This window comes from Fusarium oxysporum, chromosome 9 (assembly GCF_000149955.1).
Source record: "Fusarium oxysporum f. sp. lycopersici 4287 chromosome 9, whole genome shotgun sequence".
Taxonomy (NCBI): domain Eukaryota; kingdom Fungi; phylum Ascomycota; class Sordariomycetes; order Hypocreales; family Nectriaceae; genus Fusarium; species Fusarium oxysporum.
The window spans coordinates 1,227,242-1,240,523 of record NC_030994.1 but is presented as its reverse complement, the minus strand read 5'-3'; the positions used below and the strand labels follow the sequence as shown (position 1 = coordinate 1,240,523).

Sequence of the window (13,282 nt, the reverse complement as noted above, 5' to 3'; positions counted from 1 at the left end):
CAGTATCCAATTCTAATGACTCCACTCTCCTCCATTAGAGCTCCACTGAACAATCCACCAGGGTCGACAGCTCTTCTGCTAAACATTCAAGTCCCTCACAGCAGAGACCACTATCGTCATTTAATCTTTTCTTCTTTCCTTTTTCCTTCTTCTTTTTTGTTTAATCAATCTTGCGCCGTTCTGGCATCTCAATGGCCCTGAACCTGGCCTCAATTCCTCCTCTTCGATAGCGATTACGTTCCCTAACTCCAACTACGAACACTCAAGATGCCACAAAAGCCAAAGGCTAAGCCCAAGGCTCAGCAGCAGCCTCCCCAAACTGAACATCAAAAGATTGCGGAACAATGGGCTAAAGCTGAAAGAGCTCGTGCTGAAGAAGCTGCTAATGCAAAATTCGGACTCCCTCCCGCCGAAGAGAACGTAGAGGTTCTGGAGCGACGACGCGAGGCGCTCGACAAGAGACGGCAGAAGACATATGAGAAGCGCTGGCGGTGGACTGCTGCCTTTTGGGTCGTCTTGCTAGCTATCCACGCGCTCGGCATCTGGCTCTTTACAAGCGGTTTCTTGCTGACACGGCTAGTGCTGGAGGACAAGTCGAACTGCACACTGCCTCCAATTGAGAACACCAAGGGCTCATTGAATGTCGATCGCGGTTGCTGGCACCCTAAATCGTTCGACAGAGCTGTTGTCGTTCTAATTGACGCGCTTCGATACGACTTTACTGTTCCCGAAGATCCGGCGCAAGCTCAGCACTTCCACAATGCTTTCCCCTACCTCTACGAGACAGCTGTCAAGTCGCCCCAGAATGCCTTCCTTCGCCCTTTTATCGCTGATCCTCCGACCGCGACGATGCAGAGACTCAAGGGTCTCACGACGGGAACATTGCCTACTTTTGTTGATGTTGGAAGCAACTTTGCTGGCGCGGCTATCGAGGAGGACAACTTGTTGATGCAGCTGAAGGACGCTGGCAAGAAGATTGCTCACCTTGGCGACGATACATGGTGGTCTCTCTTCCCTGGTTACTTCGAGCCTAATATTAGCAAGGCCTATGACAGCTTCAACGTCTGGGATCTTCACACTGTTGATAATGGCGTTATTGACAACATCTTCCCGTTATTGAACAAGGAGCGAAAGGGCGAATGGGATCTCCTTATTGGACATTGTCTTGGTGTTGATCATGCTGGCCACCGATACGGACCTGATCACCCTGCCATGGGAGCCAAGCTTCGCCAGATGGACGAGTTTATCCGCAAGCTTGTCGAGAGCGTTGATGACAAGACACTTCTTGTTGTTATGGGAGATCACGGTATGGACAGCAAGGGTGATCACGGTGGTGAGAGCGACGACGAAGTTGAGGCTGCTCTCTGGATGTACTCAAAGAAGCCCTTCTTCGGCAGAACCTCTTCCGACTTTGCTGTTCCTCCCCCTAACGCCAAGGTTCGACCGGTGAACCAGATTGATCTTGTTCCTACCCTCGCGCTGCTTCTTGGTATTCCTATTCCCTTCAATAACCTGGGAGGACCAATTGAGGAGGCGTTTGCTGGTACTAAGGGCAACGACTGGCGTAACCTCAACGCTGTTTCGCGTGTTGCTGCAGCTGGGATTGAGAGATACCAGGCATCTTACCACAAGGCTCGAGGCCTGACTCAGGGCGAAGGAGCCGAGTCTCCCGCTGCTCTTTGGGAGGCTGCTCGCGCCATTGCCAAGAATGATCGCGATGCTTACGTTGCCTTCACCAAGTTCCAGGACACTACTCTGTCTGTCTGCAAGGACCTCTGGGCACGTTTCGATGTTTCTCGTATGATCATGGGTATTGTTGTCTTTGGCGTTGGTCTCGTCTTGCTCTTGATGTACTCTTCTCGAGAGGAGGAAGATGAGTACGTTATTATGAATGACGCCGAGCTTGACTATGCCGAGAAGAAGTTGGAACTCATGGCTTTCAAGGAGAACGAGCCTGAGACCGCGGAAGTCTTGCACAAGCAGATTCTCAAGGGCCTTTGGGACCCCAAGATTCTCTTTACTGTCTCTGTTCTTACGGGTGTAGGCCTGTATCGCCAGCAGCCTATCGAGGGCCTTGCTGCTCTCGTTGCAGTGCTCTTCATGGCAGGTCTCAGCTCTTCCCTGCATGATGCAGGTAGGACTATTCTCAATGTCTTCCCTTCGACTTTCTGGGGTTGGTTGGCTGTAATTTTCACTGTTAGCCAATCGATCGGATTTGCTTCCAACTCCTACACTATCTGGGAAGATTCGATCCTTCTCTTCTTTATTACCACTTTTGGTGTGGCCAGTGCCGTCTCTGCATTCCGCATTGAGGCTCGACGGGAGAGATATCTGGGCATTTACCACTCTGTTGCCTTCATCATTCTTGGCCGTCTCGCCTCGTATTCCAAGCTTTGTCGCGAGGAGCAGATGCCCTTCTGCACTTCTACATACTACGCCTCTTCGACCTCTTCAACCTCTGCAATTTGGCAGCTTGCCATTCCTTTTGCTGTGTGCCTTATTCTTCCAGCTATTATCAAATCGTTCCTCGTCACAAGCAGGTCGTATGAGGGTCTTGCCCCAACTTGGATTGGCTATGTCATCCGTGGAGGCCTGTTTTTGTCTGCCTCGTACTGGGTTATCGATGCCGCTGACAATGGCGGCTGGCTCGAGGGACGTCTCGCCGAAGGAACCCCCAAGACCATCGGAGTTTATCTAGCCCAGATTGTCCTCGCTCTCGCCTTCATTGCCGGAAGCACTGCTTTTGTTTGGGCGCCTCCCTGCGTCTCCCTCCTTCAATCTGCTGGAGCTGGTGGTCGACCTGTTGTTACTATTATTGGATATGGTAACGCTATTGGTGCTCGCTACTTGTTGCTCCCGCTTAACCTTCTTTTGGGATGCTTCCTCCTTTCGAAGCCCATGGGCGGTGGTGCCCTTGCTCTTATGTTCTGGCAGATTCTTACCCTGGCTGAGCTTTTGGATCTCAACGAGCTCAAGACCAGCCCAATCGGGCCCATCATGCTTGCTGTACTTGGAAACTTCTACTATTTCAAGACTGGCCACCAGGCTGTATTGTCCAGCATTCAGTGGGATAGCGCTTTTATCCCTCTCTTTAGCATCCGCTACCCTTGGACCCCCATCGTGGTTATTCTTAACAGCTTTGCGGGCCAGATCATCGCTGCTGCGTCTGTACCACTACTCGCTCTGTGGAAGGCCGGTCCCAAGCAGAAGGGAGTTTTAGAGACAGCCACCCGCGGCATTGGCGTCTTCATCATCTACTATGCCGTTGAAGCCCTGGCTACTATGAGCTGGGCTGGCTGGCTGCGTCGTCACCTGATGCTCTACCGTGTTTTCAGCCCTCGCTTCATGCTTGCGAGCACTGTCCTACTCGTTCTTGATCTGGTGACTATTCTCGTCACTCTGACTGGCCTGCGTAGTAACACCTTGTCCCTTGGCGAGGTGTTCGGATGGGCCGATTAGATGTATTGATGGGTAGAAACGTGTATGATGTGTGTACAGATAAGGGGTTCTGTCGCATTTTAGGCAGAATAACTCTTGTGTTATCTATCAATAGGAAAGGAACGAAAATTAGGATAATGGAGGATAGAGCGGTGTCATCCAGGGCGTTTAGTCCATGTCAGTCTTTCGGTTAGACAATCATATTGTAGCATGTCGGCATTTTCTTGTATCCAGTCATATCATCTATGGCAAATCAAAATATCATATCAAATTCGTCGTTATTTGCTGGCAACATCCGCTGTTCCCTTGACAGCCATTCCTCCTTCTGGCCCCTCAATCCAAACATCCCATCGTCCTTCAGCGCCGTCTTCTTTCGACACCTTGCGGATATTGATGCTCATGCGCTCATTGACGTACAAAGGCGCGTAGTTCCTGTAGCTGAACCTGTGGACGGCTACACCAGCACCGATTTGATCGTTGAGGACGCGAAGCATCAGAGCAAGAGTGAACGGGCCATGGACCAGAAGTGCTCGATGACCGTCAACTTCTCGCGCGAACTGAGGATCGAAGTGAATAGAATGGGCGTTGAATGAGAGCGCTGAGAAGTGGAATAGGTGTATTGGTGAAGGTGTGAGCGAGATTGAGTAACTTGGTGGTTGAGGGTCTGAGATTGGTGTCAGTAATGATGATCCTGGAGCTTGGTATGAAACCTTACACTTGAGCAAACGTGAAGGTGATGAGGCAGACCCTTCTTCGTCCCTCATAAATACCAACGTCCTCCTCTCTTCGATATCCCACTCTGTTCTCCCCTCAATCTCGTGACCAGTTCCATATTTCCTCCACACATCAACAAACACCTTCTCCTCGCCCTCTTTGCCTCTCAAGGTAACATCCTCAATCTTTTCCTTGCAGATCGCCGGTCTCGCGTCGAGTTTCATCTCATCTCCTCTGAAGATAACCTCACCGCCTGCCCATACACGCCGCGTATAAGGCGGGCCAGGTGAATGATCAGGATCTGCGCCATCAGGAATGAGACGCGAGGGGGGCAATTGGATGGGGAAGTAGACAAGATGATGGCCTTGAGGAAGGGCGCAAGGAGGCGATGATATTTTTGACTCCGTGGGCAAAGGATATAGAAGGTCGTTAATTGTGGTTGTGAGGAGATGAGAGGGCATTGGAGTCAAATAGTCTGCTATTATCTTTGGTGGGTGGGCTTTGAGTGATGAGATTATAGATGAGGATGAATTTGTGGTATGGGCTCTATGAAAGATAGGACCGCACTGGCGGTTGAGTATAGAAAATGGCCTCATGATGAGGTCTCTTGATATTGAATTGTATGGAGGCCCTGAGTCCAGTACAATGTTGGTTGCTGATGGTTGCAATTAGTTGCCGAGTCAGAGTATTACAGTGGGAAAGCCTCGGCTTAAAGATCATCAACCAAAATTATGAAAATTGGATGAAAATCAACGACATATACATGTTCTGTCTAGCACAACAGTAGCTAAAATAGGGAATGAATTGAAACAAACTCGTAAAGATTAAAGTGCTTTAAGTCTTATTCCATGGTCATACATGGTTTGAAAAAAGTCACAGCAAATCACGGGTTTCGGGCCTCGGATGTCATGATAAGCCGATGATAGTTATGATACATCTCAACGATGGTAAGAAGTGAAGAAATAACGAGGCGACCGAGTCAATACGAACAAACTTTTCAATTCATCCCTTATATAGCATCTGTGTAGATACTCATCCATGCCCATTCCGTTTGTTTTATGCTGCCGTTACACATCTATCATGAAACACATGAAGCTTGCCCTTTGCGACTGGACCAGCCTCAACCGACTCTATCGGCCAAGGGGGCGCATTCCGGGTTAAATATGCAGATAGATCCAGTTCCCGTTTCCTGAGCTGACCGTCACATAAGTAACTGAAGACTCAAAGCTGGCCTCTTGTCATAAGACATCCCATTAAATTCTTGCCGCGTCTGGCACGGCTCAAGATTTGACCAGTCACTGTCAACCTCTCAATTATACCTTTACAGGTACTCGGAGGGAGTCTTAACGTTGTTTCTGGAAGCCCACGACTGGAGATCAGCGCGGCAGTTGTCAAGAGCTCCGGTGATGGCGAACTGGGTCTCAATACCCTCAACTCGGTGGGTGGAGTTGATGTTCTTGACCAGAGTGATCTGGAAGCAAGTGGCACTGCCCTGGCGAGAGATGATGGTGGAGTAGGCAAGGAAGTACTCCCAGATACGGAACCATCGCTTGCCGTACTTGGCCTCAACCTTGTCGCGGTTGGACATCCAGTTACGGTACCACCTCCAGAGGGTAGCAGAGTAGTGAACACCGATGGTATCGATGTGCTTGATCTCGAAACCAGTACCCTCCAGCTTGTCGACAACCCAGCCGAGAGGAGTAGAAGCGTCAGCACCAGGGAAAATGTACTTGTTCATGAAAAGACCCCAGGTGAAATCCTCGTATTGCCAAGCCTTACGGAGACCAGCGTACTGAAGGAAGAAGACACCATCATCGTCAAGCATGTCGTGAACCTGCTTCAAGAAGCTACCGAAGTGGCGGATACCAACGTGCTCAGACATCTCAAGACTGGTGATCTTCTTGTAGCCACCCTCAGGAACGGGAATATCACGGTAATCCATGCAGAGAATCTTGCTCTGCTCCTCGGGGATGCCGGCCTTGCGCATGCTGCTGTTACCCCAAGCGGTCTGGTTGCGGCCAAGAGTGACACCGGTGACATGGGCGCCATACTGCTCACTGGCAAAGCGAGCAAGAGTACCCCAACCACAGCCAATATCAAGCATAGAGTCACCCTCGTTGAGGCCAATCTTCTCGCAAACGACAGTAAGCTTGTTGTCCTGGAGCTCCTCAAGAGTCTCCTCGCGGTTGATGTCGGAGATGATACCAGAAGTGTAGATCATGCGGGGGCCAAGGAACCAGCCGTAGAAGTCATCACCACGGTCGTAGTGGTCACGGACCTGCTCCTCGTCTGTAATACTTTAGTTTATCTTTACATTGATCCTCAATTGAAGCACATACCCTGAGAACGAGTGTGCATGATGACCTCAGGGATCATGCCAAAGAGGAAGAACTTGATGAGGCCAATGGTGAAGCGGAAGCTGGCCCAGTCATGGCGGTACTCCATAACCTCGAGGCAGTCACCCTTGAAGTCAACATCACCATCAAAGTACATCTCGTGGAAGGTCTCCATGGGGATCTTGTTGTGGCCACGGTACTTGAGGCGGTCGGCCTCCTTCTTGAATTCGAGGTAGTGCTCAACACCACGGTTAGGAAGGCGAACCTTCTCATTCTTGCGAGGGCTGATGGAGGAGATTACAAGCCACCAAGCGGCGAGCAGGGGAAGATCGACGATGAGGGCGAAGAAGAGGGTGGTCTTGAGTCCACCGCCAACCTTTCGGCTGAGGAACCAAGACAAGGATCAAGATGGAGATGAGGACATAGTTGTTGAAGGTATCGGCACCAGAGCCATCGGCAGGGAGAGGAGCATTCTTGATGGCAGGATACTATAGTGTGAATATTAGCATTGATTCCCTGGTATCAAAGAGGACAACGCAACAATCATGAGCGTCAAATCTTACCCTGGTAGTAGGAACACCGACATCCTCAAGCTTATCAAAGTCAGGCTTGGGATAAGCAGGAGTTTTAACAAACTCGAAGTCAGCGCCGGTGACGCCTGATTTCTCTGCCATTGTGACGACAGATCCCAATGGCTACCAAAAGCTTTGAGATGATATGATGAAAGGGAAGAGGGAGAAAGTCGCTGAGGCGGGTTTATTTTTTTAAGAGGGCGACCGGATGGAGGTTTCGTGGGGCAGAACCCAAAAAGGGAGGGAGCTTTGGCCTGGGTTTGGGGAGGGGCGGTGTGAAAAAGAAAGGGCCCAGATGAACTCCCCAGTATATGATTGGGTGGCTGGATCACCCAAACCCCGTAGATTCAGAAAGATTAGCGCCAGGTCGGTAGTTTTAAGGTGTTCTTTTCAGCGGTGATAGGGGTAAGATAGTATTGGGATTCAATCCAATGTCTCGGGGAGGGACGGGACAGTCCAGATCATTAATTGTCCATTAATGACTTGATTAAGTAGATAGATAAACACGACGAACTGATGCAATATGAGCAGCTTCTCTCTCAAATTGAGCCTCTTTCTCCTGAGCTTAATCCCAGCCACAAAACGCAGGTACAGTTACAGTCCAGCCAGTCATTCCCTCACCACTTGTCGATCAAACCCCCCACCAAGCTCGTTCCAATTCCAATCCAATACCAGCCCAATCTAATATCTCTGAGGTCGATATCAGCCTCCGATTTACATGTCCTTTCTCTCGTACTCGGCTTTACCAGATACGAATCCAGTGCATGGTTCTTTCAGGGGTTCGTAGGTCTTATGCACGACACCTCTCAAGTTTGATCGCTGGCCCCTCTTTTTAGCAACTGAGGATACGTGGCCCTTCAGGACTCTGATTCTGACGGCTTTCGAGGCCACTTTTCAAGCTACCACTAGCAGAGTAGCCTTCTGAACCCTGTTGCTCTATTACGGTTTACTCTCCGGCCACAATCAAGTTATTGATAATCCAGCACAAGAATCAACAAATAAAATAAGAATCAACCTAATTTAGCTGCCTGTTTGCTTGTTTCAGCTTAATCGAGCCTGACGGGTTTTCGTTGTTTCGCTGGGACACAAACTCATCCCCTCGATGCCCGCGTCCGCGGGCCCCGACCCATCTCAACGCCAAAGCTATTCGCGGGGTAGAGAGACGCCTGTTCATGAAATAACTGACAGAGGCTCCATAAGAGTATCACAGTGAATCATCAGTAGCCTCGCATAATCTGAATTGGGTTAATATTCCAAATTTACTTTGTTCTTGCGCTGAAGTTACTTCACCCCCAAAGATTCAAATCTTGCCATTAAGACTTGGTCAAGATTCAAGAAAGCTATGTCAGCGGAGATTATTTCTGGACAAGATTCCAGCCAGCCAGAAGTAGCAGTTTAACCTTTGTCTTGATGATTCATCTGGCAATAGACTCTGCCCTTCAGCTCTCGGGTCCCATGCCATGGAGTGGAGTGAGAACATTCGCTGCTCAAGTCTTCATACTAAGTACCTATCCATGTGCTCATTTATGCTGCCCTGTAAGAACAACCCTCGAAGGGCATCTCTGGTTTTGACTATCAAGAATTCAGTTTCAAGGATGCATCATTTTCGCAATATCCCCGCCATGGAGAGCCTGAAGCAATTCTCCAAGTGTTTCATATGCTTACTGGTTTAGTGTCAGGGACACTGAATAATGTCTTGCCAAGCTTCGGCCAAGCTTACATAAAACTTTCAGGGTCCAGCAAGGATTACCAGGCTTATAAGCTTTTTCGACATGGTCCAGATATGAAGCAATGCAGCTGTCCGTTCCAAAGAAATGGCATATGGGGCATTGCTTAACCCAGACCCTCAGGCTGTCTTCCCTATCAAGCCCTGCTATAATGAATCATTTGATTTCGGTCTCATGACTTCATGACTGCTGCGGTTCAGGATCCAGCCTGCATTTATTATACCTTAATGACCTATAACTGAGGGTAAGTAGGTGGTGGCGCATATCAGCCGACATTATGCAGCTCAGTTCCTTCGCCATGGTGTTTCTTTTTATGCTTGCGTAGCATTCGGATCAGGCCACTCGGATAATGACCTCGGATGTATGTTGGCCTGTCGTTGACGAGTTGACTTGTCGTTTGAAAGTTACGCGACAGGTAGGAAAGTTGTGCGCCACGTTTTTGGACAGCATGTTTCTCCTGTTGTTCCCCTTGGACTTCCAATGTTGTTTCCATACAAAAACCGACGTTCTTCGCGTTCTGTCTGGTCGTCAACCGGCGTGTTGGTGCAAGTTGATGAATGTCTCGCATGTTTCAGACGTCTCCATATCGGTTGCTTGGGACTCTGGGAGTTACATTTCAACACAGGTTCGGACCCAACGACAGAAAGACGAGAGTTTTCCGGGTTATGAGCGACGTATACTTGAGATTCGTAGCGTTGAAATGGGGTGCAATCCTGCAGAACAGCCATGTTTGGCCAGGTGCAGATAATGGATTGTCTGTTGGTTGTTCGAACTTCGTTATAAGAATTGAGTTTGTAGAGTGGGGGCTGTCAATAAACAGGTGATTGTGGTTTCGAGAACCATGTCACATATTCAAGGGTCCTATAAGTCAGCTTGTCAGTCCACTTTCATCATATTGATAGATCACCTCAGAATTTGCTGTGCCGCTGCCTGAAGGAGGGGGAGCATGTGTATCAGAGGTCTGTTTGCTTGCGGTATTTGATAAAGACTGATAACAACTGGTATTCTTTAAAAGCCCTCGCCAAGTTTGGTCAGTGTGGGATAGAAAGGCCACTCGAACTTTGCTTTGAGGATGGTCGAATGATGAGGGCATTGAATGCCTCAAGAAATGTTTGTCAAGGGTCACCTGAGATGTCAGATGTGAGGGGCACCCGAATTCTCGGGTCTGGATGATGTCAATGCCACACTTGACTCGTTTGAGTGAATTGCCTGTCACATTGCTGACTCAAATTCAAAAGCAAGATGCATTGTCAAGGCTGGATATACCCTACCAACTTGACTTACGTACCTAGTAGTTTGGGATCAGGAGCAAACAAGAACTATTGCCCCTTGTATCTGTCTTGATTTCTGACCCCAATGTCCTTCATAATCAATATTCAAATGCGAATCCTCCGCCACCAACGGTTGAGTATTTCCCCACTATCCAAGGCCAGAGATTCGGGGTCAGGGCATTAGGGAAGTACCGTTATGTTTGTGTAACCTCATCTGGCTTAGGCGCCGTATATCTCATCCCGGAAAAGAGTGAAAAGAAAACACCATCGAAACCTGTTACAGTCACTGGCACTAGGTAGTTTCGCCAAGGAACTTTCAAAGGCCCCATCTCAGTTGAGGGTCCTTCTGCGATTAAGTTTGATATTAGCTTGCACGGGAGCTCTTTTAGCTGCCGCCTGAAGTTGCAGTCTCATCCGCACCTGCAATGCCAGCACAGCACAGCACAGACTTTGATGGAAGGTACCCGGCCGCGGCAAGTATGGATTTGGAAGGCACTCCATGGAGCAGCCAATCTTGTTTCCCAAACAGACATAATGATGACCTCAATCACGGCGCTTGCCTTGATAGCCGCACAAGTATAGTTACATAGCACGTGCACAAGCGCGTTTAGTTGTTGGTTCTAGCAACCTCATTTCAACTTCACCTCACGAACCAACACAACAAAAATTATGCTGTTTCAAGATGACATCGCATTACATCCGAACGAACCCACCACTGCTTCGAGAATTCGATGTTTTTCATACGTAAATGGCTTCAGCTGTGTACTATTCAATGATGGGTTTCCTACCATGACATCAGGGGCTTCGCTCAGCTCTTGTTGAACATTGCAAACATTGGCTCTACATCAGCATTGACGACAATATGAGATTTGATTCTCGTTCTATTTACCTGACCATGCCGTGGGTCAAGCATTCCGATCCACATGTTAAATCTAACATGACGCTTCTCGTCGGCCGATTTCTGGTCCTTGGATTAGCATGCTAATAACCACCTCAACTGATCCTTCACATACTTCAAACGAGACCAATGGGCCGTGGACAACAAGGCTTTCAGTCATCAAACTCCCTTGTGCACACTGCAAACTTAGTATAAATTCGGAAAGTATAACTGATAGCTCACTGCAGGTTGGTTGACAATCCTTCCCTTTACATTGTTACCAGGCATGCTTGCGACCTAGCCTTTATGGATCATGTCCATACACACCACCCTACCAACGATTGAAGTCTCAAGATCACAGTTTACTATCAGAATGCACAACATGGGCAGTATCTGTACTAGTTTGCGAGTCCAGAATCATACCCACGCATCACCGCCACCTCAAACCGGCGTGCGCCATTGAGCCAATTATAGCGCCGGTGACTGCTTGGCTCTTTTACGCTGAGCATCGAGATTAGACATCTCGCTTAACGAATGGCACTTCAGCTTGCCATGGCTGATATGCAAGTCGGTTTCAAGATAAGAAGCCACAGTGCAAGCATCAGGTCGATAATATCTCAATTGAATTCTATCAGGCGACAAGGTGGTCTAGCAGCTTACATCTTCCATGGCCAAATAACCGGAACAAATGATGGGAGAAAGGAAGGTGTCCATGAGGTACTCGCCCCAACATTTGTTGCTTCTTCCGCCTTGTTGGACCTTTCAAGTCCCTCTTTAGAAGTCCAGATCCTTCTTCTCATAAACCGGTTATTTGGGCGTCAATTGGATATCACGGCAGAGTATATCGAATAGTTCAAGTGCCGAGACCATAGTTCACTTTGATGTGTGGACAAATGTCTCAGTTTCTTCCCCCATCTGAGACAGCTTGCACAGAACATCTGGTTTGGGTAGGTTCTGGCAGATGGTTGCATGTTAGCCTCACATCGGCGAATCAGATCACATTCATGGAACCCGGCCGATGATAGCCAACGCTAGGGTAAGCATGCAAGACCATGACAGGTTTAGCCTGTATGATCACAGGCGAGCTATTTGATTGTTGGTAGAACACGACAAAGTTATCTTCGATCTCCAACGTTGGTCAATGTCCTTACAACTTAGCCATCAGAAACCCAGTCTGTTTTCCAGTGGAAAGCTTGGACCTCAGTGCACGTATGAGCCGGCCTAAGACATGACGGCCTATAACTGGTGGCTTGGAATGCTCAATACGCTGAGCAGCATTTGGCTATGACAAGACCCTGTCTCATGTACCAGCTAGTCACTCCAGTGTGCTTCCATTATCCCTCTCACGGCCACTCATGCATGTTCAGAGGCAGCCTGAATATCACCCATGGCCATACCATGGCCAGCCCGTTGCCGCCGGCAAAAAGCCATGTTAGTTGTCACATATTCTCCACTGTAAGACTGCCAGGAGTCTTAGGTGGTCCTCGTCACCACCAGGGCTGAGGTATTAGGACTGTGGTCCAATGCGCACCCATCAGTTGCATCGTCGAAAATGGCTTACTGTCACACGCATCTCTTCGCCATCACGACACCATGGAAGCTCACTATGTGTGTTACACAAACATACAGGGATGGTGACAAACAGAGGGCGGATCGATCTTTGTGGACCAATGCAGCCGGAACGGACGCTTTGAGTCTGGACGACAAGGCTGCTTGGTTTTCCGATCCCTAGATATGTTTATCGATGTGATGCTCAGACATCCCCTGCTCTAGGATCCATGGCTTGGCATAAGGTTCAGGAAGAAGACCCTGACGGTCCAGGTCCAGGTCCAGGTCCAAGTCCAAGAACGGCCCAGGCGGCGGCACAAACACAGCGGATACGCAGTGCCGCGGACCATTAAAAATTCAGTCGATAGGCCGTACAAGATCCGACTAGTCACGACGAGTATGGCCGACTCTTGTCTTGTGTGCCGTTCCCCTCATAGCCCGGCCCCCACACAAACACACGCACAAGACAACAACGGGCACGGAGCATCCAATAGCGTACGTAACTCATCAGATCTCAGTTTCTGAAGGTCCAACGCTGGTTTCTGCACCACACATACACTGTCAGTCGCATTGACGAAATGCAGACGGGACGGGAGACTCCTGGGTGATCAACTTCTCTGTGGATTACGCTGCGGGGAAATGGCCGCAATTACTGACAAGTCGAGCTACAAGATGCTTCATGTTGGCCCATACTTCTGCACTGCAACCCATACAAGCGTGGGCAGGGAGCTACATGCACAGGTTGATAGCACAGCATAGCACAGTACGATACGGTACACTGAATGCAAGGAAAATCCGC

The 13,282-nt window shown here is 49.1% G+C and overlaps 4 protein-coding genes across 6 annotated transcripts; 1 reads left to right on the top strand and 3 right to left on the bottom strand.

Annotated features, from left to right (window-relative positions):
- The first annotated feature begins 54 nt into the window (after nt 1–54).
- Nucleotides 55–4,909, top strand: FOXG_09297 (uncharacterized protein). Its single transcript, XM_018388382.1, has one exon. It carries the CDS (start codon nt 268–270, stop codon nt 3,457–3,459), a length of 3,192 nt encoding a protein of 1,063 aa, XP_018246434.1. The 5' UTR covers nt 55–267; the 3' UTR covers nt 3,460–4,909.
- FOXG_09296 (mesaconyl-C4 CoA hydratase) lies at nt 3,717–4,613 on the bottom strand (the record flags this gene model as incomplete). The annotated part of the gene is made up of 2 exons (XM_018388381.1): nt 3,717–4,102; nt 4,154–4,613. The coding sequence occupies 2 exons, from the start codon at nt 4,611–4,613 to the stop codon at nt 3,717–3,719; spliced, it is 846 nt and encodes a 281-aa protein (XP_018246435.1).
- Nucleotides 4,910–5,473: 564 nt separating the features above from the next.
- FOXG_09295 (cyclopropane-fatty-acyl-phospholipid synthase) lies at nt 5,474–6,663 on the bottom strand (the record flags this gene model as incomplete). The annotated part of the gene is made up of 2 exons (XM_018388380.1): nt 5,474–6,441; nt 6,492–6,663. 2 exons carry the CDS (start codon nt 6,661–6,663, stop codon nt 5,474–5,476), a joined length of 1,140 nt encoding a protein of 379 aa, XP_018246433.1.
- A 1,292-nt stretch (nt 6,664–7,955) lies between these two features.
- On the bottom strand, nt 7,956–9,936 carry FOXG_20024 (uncharacterized protein). 3 transcript variants are annotated; one of them, XM_018400291.1, is made up of 2 exons: nt 8,351–9,936; nt 7,956–8,295 (listed from the first exon to the last, which is right to left on the bottom strand). In XM_018400291.1, exon 1 carries the CDS (start codon nt 9,513–9,515, stop codon nt 9,192–9,194), a length of 324 nt encoding a protein of 107 aa, XP_018246430.1. In that variant the 5' UTR covers nt 9,516–9,936; the 3' UTR covers nt 7,956–8,295; nt 8,351–9,191. The 3 variants fall into 3 exon arrangements, with proteins under 3 accessions (XP_018246430.1, XP_018246431.1, XP_018246432.1); XM_018400292.1 differs by having other exon boundaries at nt 8,019–8,632; nt 8,726–9,885; XM_018400293.1 differs by lacking the exon at nt 7,956–8,295 and having other exon boundaries at nt 8,441–8,724; nt 8,781–9,657.
- Nucleotides 9,937–13,282: the final 3,346 nt, after the last annotated feature.

Excerpts from the sequence above, each read along its gene's own strand:
- FOXG_09297 (XM_018388382.1), top strand. The coding sequence starts at position 268 with ATGCCACAAAAGCCAAAGGCTAAGCCCAAGGCTCAGCAGCAGCCTCCC.
- FOXG_20024 (XM_018400291.1), bottom strand. The coding sequence starts at position 9,515 with ATGGCTGTTCTGCAGGATTGCACCCCATTTCAACGCTACGAATCTCAA.